The following is a 16,265-nucleotide window of genomic DNA, read 5'->3' as shown; positions in this document are numbered from 1 at the left end:
GGTCTTAATAACCCTTGCGTCTGACATACTAGCAAATATGGCAGTTATAGCTTTGGGAGGACGCACAGTTGAATGACTAACAGCATAGGGTTCATAGTCAGGCTATTTGGGTGGAATCCCACCTCCATGACTTCTAAGCTTGGAAAAATGACCTGACCTTTTTAAACCTCTTCCCTCATTTGTAAAATTTCATAAAATTTTTGATAAGATCAAATGAGATTGGGGGAAAAAAAGGTTAAATAAGTTAATCACAATGTGTGGTGCTTTTTTAAATACTTAAAAAATTATTTAAAATTTAAACATTCAAGATTTTTCATTCATATACTTCAATTTTTTATTTCATTTTTTGTCCTAATAGAATACTGGTACTAATTAAGAAAAGATTTCAGGAACTAGAGCAAAGTAAATGACATAAACTTATTCCAAAGATGTAAATGATAAGTAGTTTATATATACGAATAAACATCACAAAAATGTAACAGCATTGTGTACTGCATAAGCTCAATCATGAAAGTTTACCTATGCTTTGATGTGTTAAACAGTATAAGATACAAGGCATTTCTTAAGCTACTAGAAATGGTGATCAATGATAGGAAGGTGGGCAGGAACAAAGGATACAAAGTTGACCTAGGATAAACCTATCATCCATCATTTCACCTTAGGAATACATGCTTTTTTCTGGGGAAAAGGTCCATAGATTTCTATTAGAGATTATGATCTATAAGAGATTATGATTGCCAAAGGGTTAAAGGATTTCTGTTCAAATATCAGATGTCCTGCTAACAATTTAGTTAGGAACTTCTGACTTCCCATTAAAAGCCACCTGGTTTAGAAGAGTCAGGAGTCAGAAAATAAAGCAAGAGAGAATACATCTGGTGCCAATATAGACATTATGATTTGAATATGAAAAGAAAACTCTAAAAATATCACTATAACAACATAATTTTGCTTCTCCAAGTTTTAGAATACCTTACCTTAAATAATAAACCAAACTTGTCAACCATCCAAATTTTCTTTCGTGCCTCTTCTTCTGAGAGGCCATTTTCTACCATAGCCATAACTATCAGATTTGCAATTCCAAGAGCAGCCTGTCCAACAAAATATAAATTTCAAAAACAAAGATTAGAGTGTGATGCGATATTATAAGTTACTTTACATATGAGAATCATATGGTATGAGAAATACTGGGTCTGTTCTTCCCTTATGAAGCACACAAAACTCGATTCTTTGTGATATTCTTTCCAAAGATTTAAAATTACCTATTTCACAACAGAGATCTTGAATTTATGCCCTCTATCTCAACAAAATTCGAAGTTCATTATGCCCCTTTTTCCAGTCTAACGGAGAGTGTTGGTTTTCAATCTTAAAAGCTCACAGAAACTTACCTCTCCTGCTCCAAGAAATAAGATTCTATGATCTGAGATCGGTTTCCCAATAACTTTTTGTGCTGCAAGCAGGCCAGCCAGAGCAACTGCAGCTGTCCCTGTGAGAAAAGTATAACATGGTAAAAAATGGGCACACTAAAAAAAAAATTTTTTAAGTAGGAATCAAAAACCTAAGTTTTTTTTTTTGCTTTACCTTGAATATCATCATTGAAGGTACAGTATTTTTCTCGGTATTTTCTCAAGAACCTGAATGCATTATGATTTCCAAAGTCTTCAAACTGAATAAGTGTGTTCTGTCCATATCTAAAAAACAGCAAAACCCGTTATGGTTGTGATGAAATACCACTTCTAAATATTTTTAAAATAATATACTAAGTTACTTCACTTAAGGCCACACTAACAATAGTCTGTGAAAGACTAGACTCAAAATATAGAAAAATCTATTATTCATTCAGAAAAATTTATGGGATGCTTAAAACGAATGAAGCGCCATGATGGACCAAAGGGATACTAATCTGTGCAAACTATTTCCAAGTGCCTGGAACTGTAGAGTCCATGGGGCTGCAAAGAGTTGGACACGACTGAGTTACTTTCACTTTTCACTTTCAGGAGGGTGCCCAGCACATATATGCACAAATAGCTTCCTAAAAAGGAAGAAATTTCTGTCTGAGTCTCAAAAAGTATGTATTTGATATGTGAATTTTCACTACATTCACAGTTAAACAGCAGCGCAGTATATATTACATAAGCAGTTTAAAAAAACCGCTGTATGAGTTCACTGGCGTTCAAAGGAAGCTATCAATCACCTTGGTGAGCTGAAGTACGGGGAGGCATGAAAAGGAGGCGGAACTTTATTTGGGTCCCAAAAGAACAACAGAAAGTAAAGTGGTAGGAAGAAATACAAGGTCTATTTTGCTGTCCCTGAATTTTCAAATCTGGCTACATTTTTCAGGGTTTATATGAAAGTATAAGGGAGAAGTTGATTAAGGGAGGTTGGAGCCAGATAAGGGAGAATTCTGAAAGCAAAACTGGGGAAGGAGACTTTTTTCTGTGTCTGATGTAGAATCACTGAAGGCTTGAGAAGGGAAAAATTCATCTAAGACTCCCTGGAGGAAGGATAAAGCTGCCAGTAAGGCATAGCACATATCAAATGCACGGAGAGATGAGACAGAAGGGAAGATACCCAGGAAGGTACTGAGGCATGAGGACAAGAAGAGGTGAAGCAGAAGCCACAGGAAGTGAAAGGGACAATTATGAGACATCAGAATGAACAAACAGAACTTGGTGATGAGGACCACACCCGGGAAGAGGGAAGAGCTGTTGAAATGCCAAGGCAGCCTGGATGACTGAAAAGGGGAAGGGGAGGGGGTAGTAATGTCTGGGATGATAAAAAGTTTAGTTTTAGACATGTCAACAACTTTGACTCTGAAAAGGAATTAATTTTTAGGATCTTCCATGTACCAGTAATCTAAAAGGTAGGGCAGGGAAGCTTCCCGGGCAGTTCAGTGTTTAAAATTTCATGCTTCCACTGCAAGGGGCACAGGTCTGAGCCCTGGTTGCGGAACTAAGATCCTGTATGCCACCAGGGGCAGCCAGGGGAAAAAAAAAAAAGGTAGTGCAGGGCTAGATCATAAAAAGTTTGGACTTTACCCTTCGGCAATAGGAAAGCAAGCAAAAGAATGACATAACAAAGAGTATGTTTTTAAAAGACTAATCTGGTGGTAAGGTGGAGAGGAAATGGAAAGGAGAGAAGCTGGAGGAAGGTTCTGAAGAATCCAAAAGAGACATGAGGATCTGCAGAGAGGCTGTGGCAATGGAAAAGAAAAGATGTATTTCTGAGGCTTGTAAGGGGTAGTACCAACTGGATGCGAGGACTGAACGACACTATATGGGGCTGACAGAAGAGGAGGAAGAGTCAATGATTAGACCAAGATCCAAAGTTTGGTGATGAGGGTGCATGCTACTGCCATTAACAGAGGCTAGATTTATTGAAGATAGGCAATGGCGTCTACCTGCAGTGTGGGAGACCTGAGTTTGATTCCTGGGTCGGGAAGATCCCCTGGAGAAGGAAACGGCAACCCACTCCGGTACTCTTGCCTGGAAAATCCCATGGACAGAGGAGCCTGGTAGGCTACAGTCCATGGGGTTGCAAAGAGTCGACATGACTGAGCAACTTCACTTTCACTTTCAGGCAATTTAGAAAGGGAAAGAGATAGCAACAAAACCTCTAGAGGGAGGATTCAAGCTATTGGAAATGCAAGCCTCAGAGGAAGGTGGGACTACTGAGATAGGTTTTCATGGGCTGAGGAGTCATAAGCATAAAGGTCATAGGTTACATGACTCAAAAGAGAAAAGAACTATAAACTCACCCGCATTCAACAGAAGAGAAGAAGAAAAAAAATCAGTGGAGATGACAAAGGAAACAAAAAAGGTTGGAGAAAGACTAAGTCAGGAAAGTCTTTTAGTTCAAGAGAAGAGAGAATTGCAAGGATGTAGCAGTGGAAAACCTGCTACAGACAGGAGGAGAGAAAAGACCAAAATTTAAAATATGAAAGCAGCACAAGAATTTCACTGGAATGGTGGAGTGAGCCTGGATGCCGAGAGCTGAATAACTGCACAGTGAGGGTATTACTTAGGAACAGTGAGTGCAGACTTCAAGATTTCAGTGTGCTCAGGATGTCAGATAACTGAGGAAAGCAAAGCAGAGGGCATCACCGCATATCAGCACATCGAACTGGGCAGGAAAGAACCAGAGTTCTCAAACGTTTAATCTCCCCTGCCTATCTTCACAAGAGATTAAAGGAAAACAGAACAGTGGTTCTTTTTTTTTAAGATGCTTTCATATACTCAAACTTTAGAAAAAATACCTGTCAGTAATGGCCTTCATAAACTCATCAATTAGGTCATCATAACGCTGTGATCGATCTCTTTTCTGATATAACCCCATATAAAATGGATCCTTTAAGAGGGCCTATAAAACAGAACATAAATGTGAAAGCTTTTTGTTACATAACCAATGTAAACATATTCTGTAAAACAGAAACTGTAAAGTAAAAAAATTAATAATTGTAAAAACTATTGCTCTTCTTCAAAAAACTTTTAATAGTATTAATCTACTGTTATTCATATAGACATTAAAAGAAGTTTAAGACAAAAGCTAACATCTAATCACAGATTTTTCTCTTATCTTTAAAAGAGGGATGCAATAAAGCTGTGGGAGAAGGATCAGAGAGGGAAAGTAATTTTACTCACCGGATTATCGGTTCCTACATCAATACACACAGGCAGACATCTATCAGGCCGTATTCCTGCACAAGCTGTATACAAACAAAGTTTTCCTACTGGAATTCCCATTCCATAGACACCCAGATCTCCAAGACCTAGAATTCTCTCTCCATCAGTTACCACGACAGCCTTAATCACAAAAAAAATACCAATTAAAAGTTGTCCAAAATGGAGCACTAAACAAAAGCATTTTTAAAAAAGATTCTCTTCATCACAAAATAGCACGTATTCTATTATTCCATTCACATGAATACGTAAATCTACAGAGAAAGAAAGTACATTAGTGGTTGTCTAGGGCTGCGGGGGAAAGGAATGACCACTAAGGGTACAGGGCTTTTCTGGCGGGTGGGGATGAGGGAGCTGTGATGAAAGTCTTCTAAGTTATGATGGCTGCACAACTCTGAATATACTACAAATTACTGAATTTACATTTTAAGCTGGTGAATTGCATTGTCCGTGCATCATATCTCAGAAAAGCTATTAAAGCAAAAAAGAAATTGAAAAAAAAAAAGATTTTCTTCACATATTTTCACTCTCACTTTAAAAAATAAAATTGTTTCTTAACTTTCAAAATAAACCAACCAAGAATACTTAAAATTCCAGGATTTCTAGACCCTAGATGTAAAAAGGAGAATTAACTAGATTTGATTTCCCCATCTTTGGTTTAGAAGTAGAATGCTTCTGACTAGAAAGTTTTAAGTGTCAGTCACTCAGTCGTGTCCGACTCTTTGCGACCCCATGGACTATAGCCCACCAGGCTCCTCTGTCCTTGAAATTCTCCAGGCAAGAATACTGGAGTGGTTTGCCATTCCCTTCTCCAGGGATAGAACCTGGACCTCCTGCTTTGCAGGCAGATTCTTTATTGTCTGAGTCACCAGGGAAGCCCCCTGACTAGAGGATCAACTTAAATATGTTCATAATGACTAAACAGGTGAAGAAGGAACAAACTTCTGATAAGGATTAATCCTAAGAGAAAAATAAGTAAGTAAGTGAAGTCGCTCAGTCATGTCTGACTCTTTGCGACCCCATGGACTGTATAACCCACCATGCTTCTCTGTCCATGGGATTCTCCAGGCAAGAATACTGGAGTGGGTTGCCATTTGGAGTTTAGAAATCACATGCCACTCCAAACAACAACTGAAGCCAAACAAGAAAAACCTCAGCAATGGTGAAAAAAATCTAAAATAAAAAATATACCTACAAAGTTTTAAGATGATACTGTGAACTTAATGATCTGACTGAACTTTTTCTAGGCTCTTTGAGCAAATGATAATTCAAAGATTATTTTGGTGAGGAAGCCATGCAACAAAGGCAAGCAAGATTACTGCCTATAATAAACACTGATGCCTACCAAAAGATCTTAAATAAGTCCTTAACTTTTGTTTTATGAAAGACAGCCAGATTGATTAAGGATCTAAATCTACCTTGGATTTATAAGAAAAAAGACATAATGAATCCTCATCACCCACCAGAATAGAAGTTTTTCGGGCATTTTAATGTATTTTTTTCTTTACCTAGAACAATATTAATTGAAGGCAGGAGGTACCAGTGGTACTGAAGTGAGCAGGCTCACCTTACTCACTCCAATTGCTTTCCCACGGCAAACTTGATACCAACCCCTTTTGTAAAGACCATCATGATTTTCTCAGAGCACTAAATCTGCATGTATGTAAGTATAAAGTAAAACAGAGCAACAATAAAAAAAAACTGTTCTTGGAAATTGAGAGGTAACTTACATAGAAAGAAAAAGCATTGTGAAAGGAAGGTTGTGCTATTAGTACCTTAACATGATTTTCTGGCCAGTTATCCACAATTGATCTAACATGACCTCTGTCTGAGATTGAAATAAATAATCCCCTGCAACAGAACAAAAACACCTTTGCATTTCACGACAGTTTTTGTTTTTTTCTAAGTTTTTGTTCATAATTGGAATATTTAGATATTTTAATAAAAACATCAAGACACAGTGTAGTTTCCAAGCAGATTTAGCTAAGTGACACTGGTTTATTTTCAAATATTTTCAGCTACTTGAAGCTGTAATTGCATTGCTCACACAGTAGCTGAGCTGCAACAAAGATTCATTTTAAATGATGCAATCATTTTACCCAAGAAGAAATATATCCATATCTCCTGCTCAAATAAACTCAATATACCTCCATAAAATACCTCCAAAAATCAATATAAAGACATCCCATCAATGCAACAGAACATGAAACCACTAAGTAAACTACTGTTACAAGTCACCGGAAGTTTGAAATCTGAAGAAGCAGGAAGGGAGAGAAGAAAACTACGGTAATTTCAAATAAAAAATACATTCTTGAAGCTTTAGGAAAAAGGAAAAAGTTATTCTAAATACAGTATATTGTTATCCAATTGAGATAATTAATCCAGGTTTCAAAAAAGGAAGAGAGAAGGGAAAGAAGAGAGAGAAAGAAACATAGGTTCTGGACAACAGGGCAAGTAGAGATGAGGGCCAATAGGTTCTTTTATTTGACTTTCTCACTGATATCTTTTTTAAAAAATTTTGTTTTATTGAAGTATAGCTGATTCACAATGTTGTGTTAATTTCTGCTATACATCGGTGGTTCAGTTATATAAATACATACATATACACATTCTTTTTGATACTCTTTTCCATTATGGTTTATCACAGAACACTAAATAATAGTTCCCTCGGTGATACAGTAGGACTTTGTTTATCCATTCTTCTCACTGACATCTTAACTCTGGCATTACTATCCTAGCTCAAAGCAGTTTAAACAGTTTCTCAACCATAGCTGCCTAGTACAGTAGAATCATCTCATGAGCTTTTTAAAAATGCCAGGATTCTACCCCAGAGATTCTGATTTAACTGGCCTGGAGTTAACCAACCAAGACTTACCGACCATCTTCTATGTAAAAAAAAAAAAACAAAAAACCCACTGTCATTGCATAAATGATACGTGGTATCTGCCCTCATTCAAAAGCCCTTTATGTTTCACGTGAGTTCTTAATTCTGGTGCACAACAAAATCACACCAGGAGCTTTAATGAAACAGCAGTACCTGGGCCCAACTCTAGATTAAAGGAATCAGAACCTCTGTGTGTGTGGTGGAGGGGAGCAGGGCATCAGGATCCTACTGTTTTCCCTTTGTCTTTTAGTCTGAACTGAGAAATGCTACTACTCTAAGTGAAAATGAAACTATAAAAGAGCTGAATAGCTGGGCCGTATCACAGAAATGTTTAGACACATTAACTGATAGCACAGGACAGACAGTGTTCTCAAAAGTGTCTTCCAGGGAGTACCTGCAACACCATCACCGACGGTGTTCATTATAATCCGGACCTCCAGACCTTTCTCTGTTTCATCAGAATCTTGGGAATAGGAAGGAGAGGAAAAGTTGGCAAGGATCAACACTTTAAGTAAGTCCCACAGATGTTTCCATATGCACATTAAAGTTTGAGAGCCACTAGACTAGAGAGGAGACTGATGACAAATGCTGTCACACGGCGTTTGAATTCCTACATTTGTATCAGTATGTAAACAAGACATTGGAAAGATATAAGGATGGTGGGAAATGACTACAGGTTAGAGGAACAAGACAAGAAAACTCAAATTAAGTAAAAATAGCACTTACACAACACTTATAAGTTTACAAAGAACTGTCACATCAGTTTCCTCATCTAACCTTCTCAGCAGCTCTTTGAAAGGAACTGGAATCCCTATTTTATGATAAATGGATTCAGAGGGATAAAGTAACTTACTTACTCAAAGGCTTGAGCCAACACTCACCCCAGCATCCTTTCCACTTAAAATATTTGAAGGTGCTTGAACTATTTGAAATTAAAATTTGTGTAAGATCATAAAAATGAACAAGCAATAGAAATAATGCTGATAAAAAATGAGATTTACTCTCTTAGTCAGCCAGACTGTCAAAAAGTTTTATGATTATTCTGCAGAATATGCTACCAAAATGGAGAATACTTTTTTTTCGGTATAAAAATGAACAATTCCTCTAACAATCAAAACTTAAAGAAGGTTAGGAATGAATGATGCTATTTCCACAAAATAAAGAATATGACACATTAGATTTTTATGAATCCCTTTCTGTCCAAATTAAGTTTTTGTGAGGAAGGGAACTGTGGTTGGATAAAACTGCAACATAAAAAATAGAAATGTAATCAGTGCTGTGATTTTTTTTCCTATACAATAGTAATTTGCAAAAATATTTTTAAAATAAGCCTTACTTAGGTCTTCTAAAGATGTGTCCATACTGGGAGCAGGCAAGGCCAACTGTTGGTGTATATACAATTGGCATTAGAGTTTCAATATCATCTTGCAGTATTCTGTAAAACAATTTCTCATTTCTTTCTTGTATTCCCATTATATAGATGTATCTGAAATTGAGCACAGTAAATAATGTCTACATCACACAGCATTAAAGATTTTAGCCTTTGAAATGAAATCTAAACATGTACAATTGTTTTCCTCCTCCTGGAAAACAAAACCCTATATATCCTTATGTAATACCCAGGACTAAAAAATTAAAATGCACTTAAATTGTAGATGATGATGATGAAAAGAATCAGAAGCAACAGCTAACATTTACTGGGCCCTTACTGTGAATCAGGCTCTGAACCAGGCACTGGAAATGCAAAAATTACCATGAGGCCCCCACCCTTAGGGGCTTCCCTTGTAATTCAATCGGTAAAGAATCTGACTGCAATGCAGGAGACCTGGGTTCAATCCCTGGGTTGGGAAGATCCCCCTTGAGAAGGATATGGCAAACCACTCCAGTATTCCTGCCTGGAGAATCCCAGGGACAGAGGAGCCTGATGGGCTACAGTCCATGGGATGGCAAAGAGTCAGCCACGACTGAGCGACTAAACCACCACCTCACCCTTAAGTAGCTAATCTTCAAGGTGATTGACATGTAAACAAGAAAACAAAATAAAGTGGCATTCATTCAAATATTCACTAAATACTAAATATGTGCCAGGCATGATTGTAAACTCCAAAGATGTAAGAAGTGCCCCTGTTCTCGTGGGGTTTATAATCCAGGAAACTTAGAAGCATTTTAAGTCTATTATAGCACACAGAAGTAGCATAAAGGAGGCAATGGTTAATTCATATAAACCTATAAATAACAGCTTTTAAAGAATAAAGTTTAGAAAACAGGGAGATGTTGGGCTGAAAAATCAGTTATCACCTTGAATTAAATATAAAATAGACTCGTTTTTTTCCCCTCATTTGTTTCTCCTCCTGCTACCATCTGATCAAATGGGAATCCATCTGGAGTCCATTCCTGAATTCTTCCTCTCCCTCCCTCCCCCACCCCAACCTAATAAACTCACAGGTCCTACAGAGACTATTTGCTAAACACCTTTCACACAGTTGTTTCCTCCCTTTCTAACAAGTCTCTACACACACAACTTTCTTCTCCTGTTCCAATCTATTCTCTTAAAAATATATGTCTGATCAGTTCTATTCTCCTTGAATGGCTTTCAAACACCAGTTTAATAGGCTTAAGCTCTTAAAATAGTTAAGGAGACTTCCCTGACTACTTTGCAGCCTCGTCTTTGTGATGAACTTGCTCCAGAACACTCACCTTGGCACTGCAGCACATGACAACGCACCCGCTGCCTGGAACACCCTCTATCCAGGCAGAGGCCTCTCTACTCGTGCTCTCCAAATGCAGCTGAGGTGGCACACTCTCTGGGGTCTTTTTCAGTCATCCCCGTCCCCCACCACATATACATACACTTTAGATTTTCTGATTTTCAGGTCCCATAACACCCTGCTCCCTGTGTGACCCTCATGCCACTTTTTTACTTTCTCTCCCCTCCGTGATGAGTGAGAGACGAAACACACACACGTACATATGTATGTATGTATGTACGTACGTATATGCTCTTTCCTGGTGGCTCAGACAGTAAAGATTCCAGGAATGTAGAAGACTGGGGTTGGGAAGATTCCTCTGGAGAAGGAATGGCTACCCACTCCAGTATTCTTGCCTAGATAATCCTATGAACAGAGGAGCCTGGTGGGCTACAGTCCATGGGGTCACACAAAGAACTGGACATGACTGAGTGATTAAGCACAGCACACACACATGTGTATGTATGTATATGTGTGTGTGTGTGTGTACAGTCCCTCACTCATCACTCTCCTTCACCTACTCATCTGACAGTCAAAGAAACCAGTCTCACTTGTCACCAATAGCCAATAATCTCCTATACTTTACAAACCAAATGAATATTTTAGTCCTATAGTCAAACTGGTCCCTTTACCCACAATACCCTGCCCTTCTTCCTCATTTTGCCTGCTCCCTGTAACATAGTGTTTCAAACTCAACTAAGGCATCACTTCCTCCAGGAAGTGCTTTCCCAGGCTGCAGAAGGCATCCCTCTTCCTCGCTGTCCTGCACACTGCAGTGCAGCTACAATGACAGCCATAGTGTAACTCTCTATGGATGAGCTCCTGGAAGGCAGGCTGTGAGTTACCAGGGTGGCCATACATTCCAGTTTGCCTGTGACAGTTTCATTTACCTCTTTTTCACTCCCCAAAGTGTCCTGGATTGGATGATATATTATATGGCCACCCTATCTATTACTCACTTTATATCCTCAGTGGCTAGCAACAGCACACAAAGTAGATGATCAATAAAAGCTGAACAGAATAGGTGTATGCTTCTACCATTCAATTCAAACCTTAAAGCTCTGTGGTTTTAACTATAAAAAACTGATTCCTGCTGAGTTTTACTACAGTGAAAATAAGGGAATTATTCACTGAAGTGAAGGAAATATAATCATTATAAAATAAATCAACTAAAATACAAGTTTCATTATGAGACTTATTTCTCATGCCATCATAATAGTACTCCCAATTTTTCTGATCAAAACATCAATTAAAAAAAATCTAAACATCTAATCAACTCTCACTTTTCCAAAGGGCCATTCAACTTTTTCACGTTTCTATGGAACCGTAAGGCTTGAATATCTTGTGTCTCTATTTTGGGAGGTAGAAGTCCTTGAAGACCAAGCATTTGTCTTTCCTGTAATGTGAACGCCATCCCCTAAAAAGGAAAAAAATTAAAGAATTAAAAATTATTAATTACAGGGGTAGTAAATGTAATGCAACCTACCAAATGTAATTTAAACATAAACTTAAAAAGATCAGCCAGATAACATTTTGGCCCCGACTTTCAAAAATTTGTAAGATTGATCATATCTAGTACTGGTGAGAATATAGTAAAAGAATTACTCTCATACCATTGCTGGGACTATAAACAGCTCTAGGCTTTTTGAAAGCCAATTTTAAAGTATTCTTAGATTTTTTTTGTAATGCACATATTTTATTTTTTTAACTGAAGTATAATTGACTTACAATATGTTAGTTTCCAGTATACAACAGTGATTCAATTTTTTTAAACTCCATTTAAAATTATTATAAAACAATGACTATATTTCCCTGTGCTGTACAATATATCCTTGCAGCTTATTTATTTTATACAAAGTAGTTGTATCTCTTAATTCTGTATCCCTACCATGTCCCTCTCCCCTTGCCTCTTCTTACTGGTAACCACTAATCTGTCCTCAATATCTGTGAGTCTTTCTCTTTTGTTATATCCATTTACTTGTTTTATTTTTTAGATTCCACACATAAGTGATATCATACAGTATTTGTCTTTGTCTGACTTACTTCACTAAGCATAATACTCTAGGTCAATCCATACTGTTGCAAATGGCAGAATTTCATTCTTTTCTTATGGCTGAGTGCTATTCCATCATGTGTGTGTGTGTGTGTGTATAAATATCTTCTTTATCCATTCATCTGTTGATGGACACTTAGATTGCTTCCCTATCTTGAATGCACATATAGCAATTCTACTTCTACCTATTCTAGAGAAATATTCATAAACAAAGAAGTACATATGAAGAGATTAGTTGTAGCACTGTTTCTAGTTCTCTTGTCTATTACAAACTAAAAGTCCATCAATTATGGAAGAGTTATGAACCTATGATACTTCCATACAGTTAAACATATACCTTTAAGTGTAGAGTGGAAAGACCTGCCAGATACAGTTAGGGAAAAAAGTTAAGTTGAAAAATCAAAACAAAACTCCCTATTATTGTGTTTAGAAAACCCCCATAAACTACATGTTACATACAGATGCATGCACATATTAATGAAAGCAACAGACAGTTTGAAAGAATACAAACCAAACTAAGAGGCTACCATGACTAGACAGGAATGAGGCTGAACAGAGGGAGGAGGGAAGAAGAAATTATACTTAAGAAAAATTAACCAATGTAATAAACTCTTTTCCAATTTCTGTTATTCAGCTATGGGTTAAATTTTTTGTTATCAAAAAGATGTCAGTAAAAATGCCAGAGTAAGGATTCTAAAAAAGTATTTTCCTCCATAAAAGCAACAAGAACCCTGGCCAAAAGTTCACAATTCTGGAAATTAATCAAAGGTTTCAGCAATTGGAGAGCATTTATTCAAGAAAAACTCCTGAGTTTCAGTAAGAACAGAAAGCTTCATAGCATTTTAACTTTCCTTCTTCCTATTCTCCCCTCCCCAGCTCCACAGTAACCTTGAAAAAGCAAACACTGTGAAGCAGTCACTTTGAAAATTAGGGCTTGGCTGTCACTGGAGAAAGGCAGAAAGGGTTGGAGATTCTTCTAAAGCCCAGTATCCAGGTAACTGTCATTGTTTGACGTGAAGACCCTATTGGCAAGGCTGTCTTTATTTGACCTGACTTGCAGCTCAGGCAGTGTGAACAGCCTTCTCTCCCAGCCCCCAGAACAGTCTGATGTAAACAATCAGAGGTAATTATTTAACACACCATCTCCCCAAGGCAGTAGATAACATCTGGGGCAAACAACAGGTTAACCAAAAAACTGAAAAGGGAAACTGAAAAGTTCAGGGGGATTTTTGAAAAGCTGAGACATATTCTTAAGAACCTAGACGATCATATGCACAGCTGTAAGCATGTCCAGGAAAGACTTGAGAGACCTCTGGCTAGCCTTGAGGCCCTGTGTAAACAGGAAGTGAAGGCTGACACAAAGTTGTAAACTGCTTCTGTGCTGTGCTAAGTCACCTCAGTGGCATCCAACTCTGTGTGACCCCACGGACTGTAGCCCGCCAGGCTCCTCTGTCCATGGGATTCTCCAGGCAAGAATATTGGAGTGGGTTGCCATGCCCTCCTCCAGGGGATCCTCCCAATCCAAGGATCGAACCTGCTTGTCTCCTGCATTGGCAGGTGAATTCTTTACCTCCAGCGCCACCTGGGAAGCCCTGTAACCTGCTTAGCTGAGTACTAAAGGAACGCCCCAGGATTCCCAGGTAGCTCAAGTGGTAAAGAATCTGTTTACCAAGGCAGGAGATGCAAGAGTCACTGGTCTCATCCCTGGGTCGGGAAAATCCCCTGGAGAAGTCTCCTTGGGGTATGCTCTCCTTGCCTTAATGAAGTCCCACAGACAGAGAAGTCTGGAAGGCTACAGTCCATGTGGTTGCAAAGAGTTGGACACAACTGAGAATGCAAGAAAGAAAATTAACAGCACACCCCCACAGATACACAGAGCTCCTTGGCAAAGAATGGTTCCAGGTATTTAAGTTTCTGCTTAATCATTTGCTGATTATGACGTTAACAAAGCAGAGATTTCAGTAGGCAAATATAACAAGAAGAAAGAATTCAGAAATGATACTAAATAGACAACAGCAACACTACAAACCCTGGGAGGAATGACTATTTCAATAAAAAATCAAAAAGGCAAACAAACAAAAAACACACGAAGTCTGACTCGTATATAAGAAAACAGGGCAGTTAATTGAAATTGCCCGTGAGGAAGTCCAAATATTGTACTTACTAGACAAACACTTTTAATCAGTTGTTCTAGGGGAGGGATAAGTTGGAATTAACACACTGCTATATACAAAGCAGATAAACAACAAGGACATACTGTATAGCACAGGGAACTATAAGGAAAAAGAATTTGAAAAAGTACATATATGTATGTATAACATGAATTACTTTGCTATACACTTGAAACACTGTAAATCAATTATACTGCAACTAAAAAAAAAAGAAAAAAGTTACTCTAAATGTATCAAAAAGACTAAAAATCACCATTGTCTAACAAACTATGGGAAGTATGAGAATAACATCCCACTAACCAGAGAATATTGATAAGCAGAGAAGCTACAGAAAGGAACCAAACAAATTCTCTAATTGATATACAACTGAAATAAATATTTCATTAAAGAGGTTCAACAAGCAGATGTGAGTGGTGGAAGAAAAAAAATTAAACATTGGTCAACTGAGATAATCCAGTCTGAGAAAGGAAAAATAAGGAATAAATATGAACAGACCTCAGAGGCACCATCAAGAGTGCCAACATAAACATAACAGGAGTACCAGAGGTGAGGAGAGAAAAGGATAAAGAATAATTGAAAAAAACACAATGACCAAAAACTTCCCAAATTTGATGAGCATCATTAATCCACACATTCAAGAAGCCCAATAGCGCCAATCAAGAAAAACACAAAGAGGTCTACCCCAGACACATCCTATTCAAACTGTCAAAAGCCAAAGACAAAAGGAGGAATCCGAAAGCAAAGAGAAGTGACTCATCACATGCAGGGATTCTCAAAAAGATTAACAGCTAATTTCTTATCAGAAACCATGGAAGCCATAGGCAGTGCTGAAGGAAAAATCAACTGTCAACCAAGAACTTCCCAATTCTACAAAACTACCCTTCAAAAATGAAGAAACTAAGACATTCCCAGATAAATAAAAACAGAGAATCCATTGTTAACAGACCTGTCTCACAAGAAATACTGAAGGGAATCCTTCAGGCCTAAATGGAATACACTAGACAGTAACTCAAATCTATGCAAAGAAATAAAGAACATGGACAAGATGACTACATAATAAAAAAAAAACAGTGTAAATATATTTTTTGTAGGTTTCTTCCTCTTACTCAATTTAAAAGACAATTACATAATATAATAACTATAAACCTGTGTTGATGGTCATGCAATGTATAAAATATAATTTGTACAAAAAAGCAGCACAAAAGGAGATAGACCTCTACAGGAGCAAAGTTCTGGGGTACTATTTAATTAAACTAGTATCAAACTGAACTAGACTGTGATAAAGATGGTAACTGTAGTTCCCAGGGCAAACCACTGAGAAAATAACTCAGAAATAGGCAGTAAAAGACAAGGGAATTTAAATAGTATAATGGAAAATATTTAACACAAGCGAAGGGAACAATGGAAGACAGAGAGGAACAGAAACCACATTAGACTTTTAAAACAAACAGCAAAATAGCAGACATAAATCATACCCTACTAGACATTATATTAATGTAGATGGATGAAATTCTAAAATTAAAAGGACTGGCAGAACTGATAAAGTAACATGATCCAATTACATGCTGACTGCAAGAGACACATGTTGATTCAAAGATACAAATAGGTGTAAAGTAAAAGAATGGAAAAAGATTCAGGATGCCAAAAGTAACCAAAACAGAGCTGGAAGAGGTACCTTAGTAACAGAGAAGATAGACTTTGAAACAAACATTACTAGAGGAGGGCCTTTTGCTG

General features: G+C 37.6%; 1 protein-coding gene across 2 annotated transcripts in view; it reads right to left on the bottom strand.

The window, feature by feature from the left end:
- Window positions 1-16,265, bottom strand: part of ME2 (malic enzyme 2) — a 48,829-nt gene that overhangs the window by 22,467 nt on the left and 10,097 nt on the right. For both annotated transcript variants that reach the window (XR_009690812.1, XM_061131079.1), the window contains exons 3-10: window positions 11,591-11,724; window positions 8,897-9,046; window positions 6,452-6,527; window positions 4,638-4,799; window positions 4,253-4,356; window positions 1,579-1,688; window positions 1,386-1,483; window positions 975-1,088 (exon numbers count right to left, since the gene is read on the bottom strand). Coding sequence is in view for 1 of the 2 variants with exons in the window: in XM_061131079.1 (XP_060987062.1) it covers window positions 975-1,088; window positions 1,386-1,483; window positions 1,579-1,688; window positions 4,253-4,356; window positions 4,638-4,799; window positions 6,452-6,527; window positions 8,897-9,046; window positions 11,591-11,724 (948 nt within the window). In the remaining variant the exon portion in view is untranslated. The remainder of the gene's footprint in view (window positions 1-974; window positions 1,089-1,385; window positions 1,484-1,578; window positions 1,689-4,252; window positions 4,357-4,637; window positions 4,800-6,451; window positions 6,528-8,896; window positions 9,047-11,590; window positions 11,725-16,265) is intronic.

This window comes from Dama dama, chromosome 27 (genome assembly GCF_033118175.1).
Source record: "Dama dama isolate Ldn47 chromosome 27, ASM3311817v1, whole genome shotgun sequence".
Classification (NCBI taxonomy): Eukaryota; Metazoa; Chordata; class Mammalia; order Artiodactyla; family Cervidae; genus Dama; species Dama dama.
Note: the sequence above shows the minus strand (reverse complement) of the source record. Positions and strands in the feature narration are given on the sequence as shown.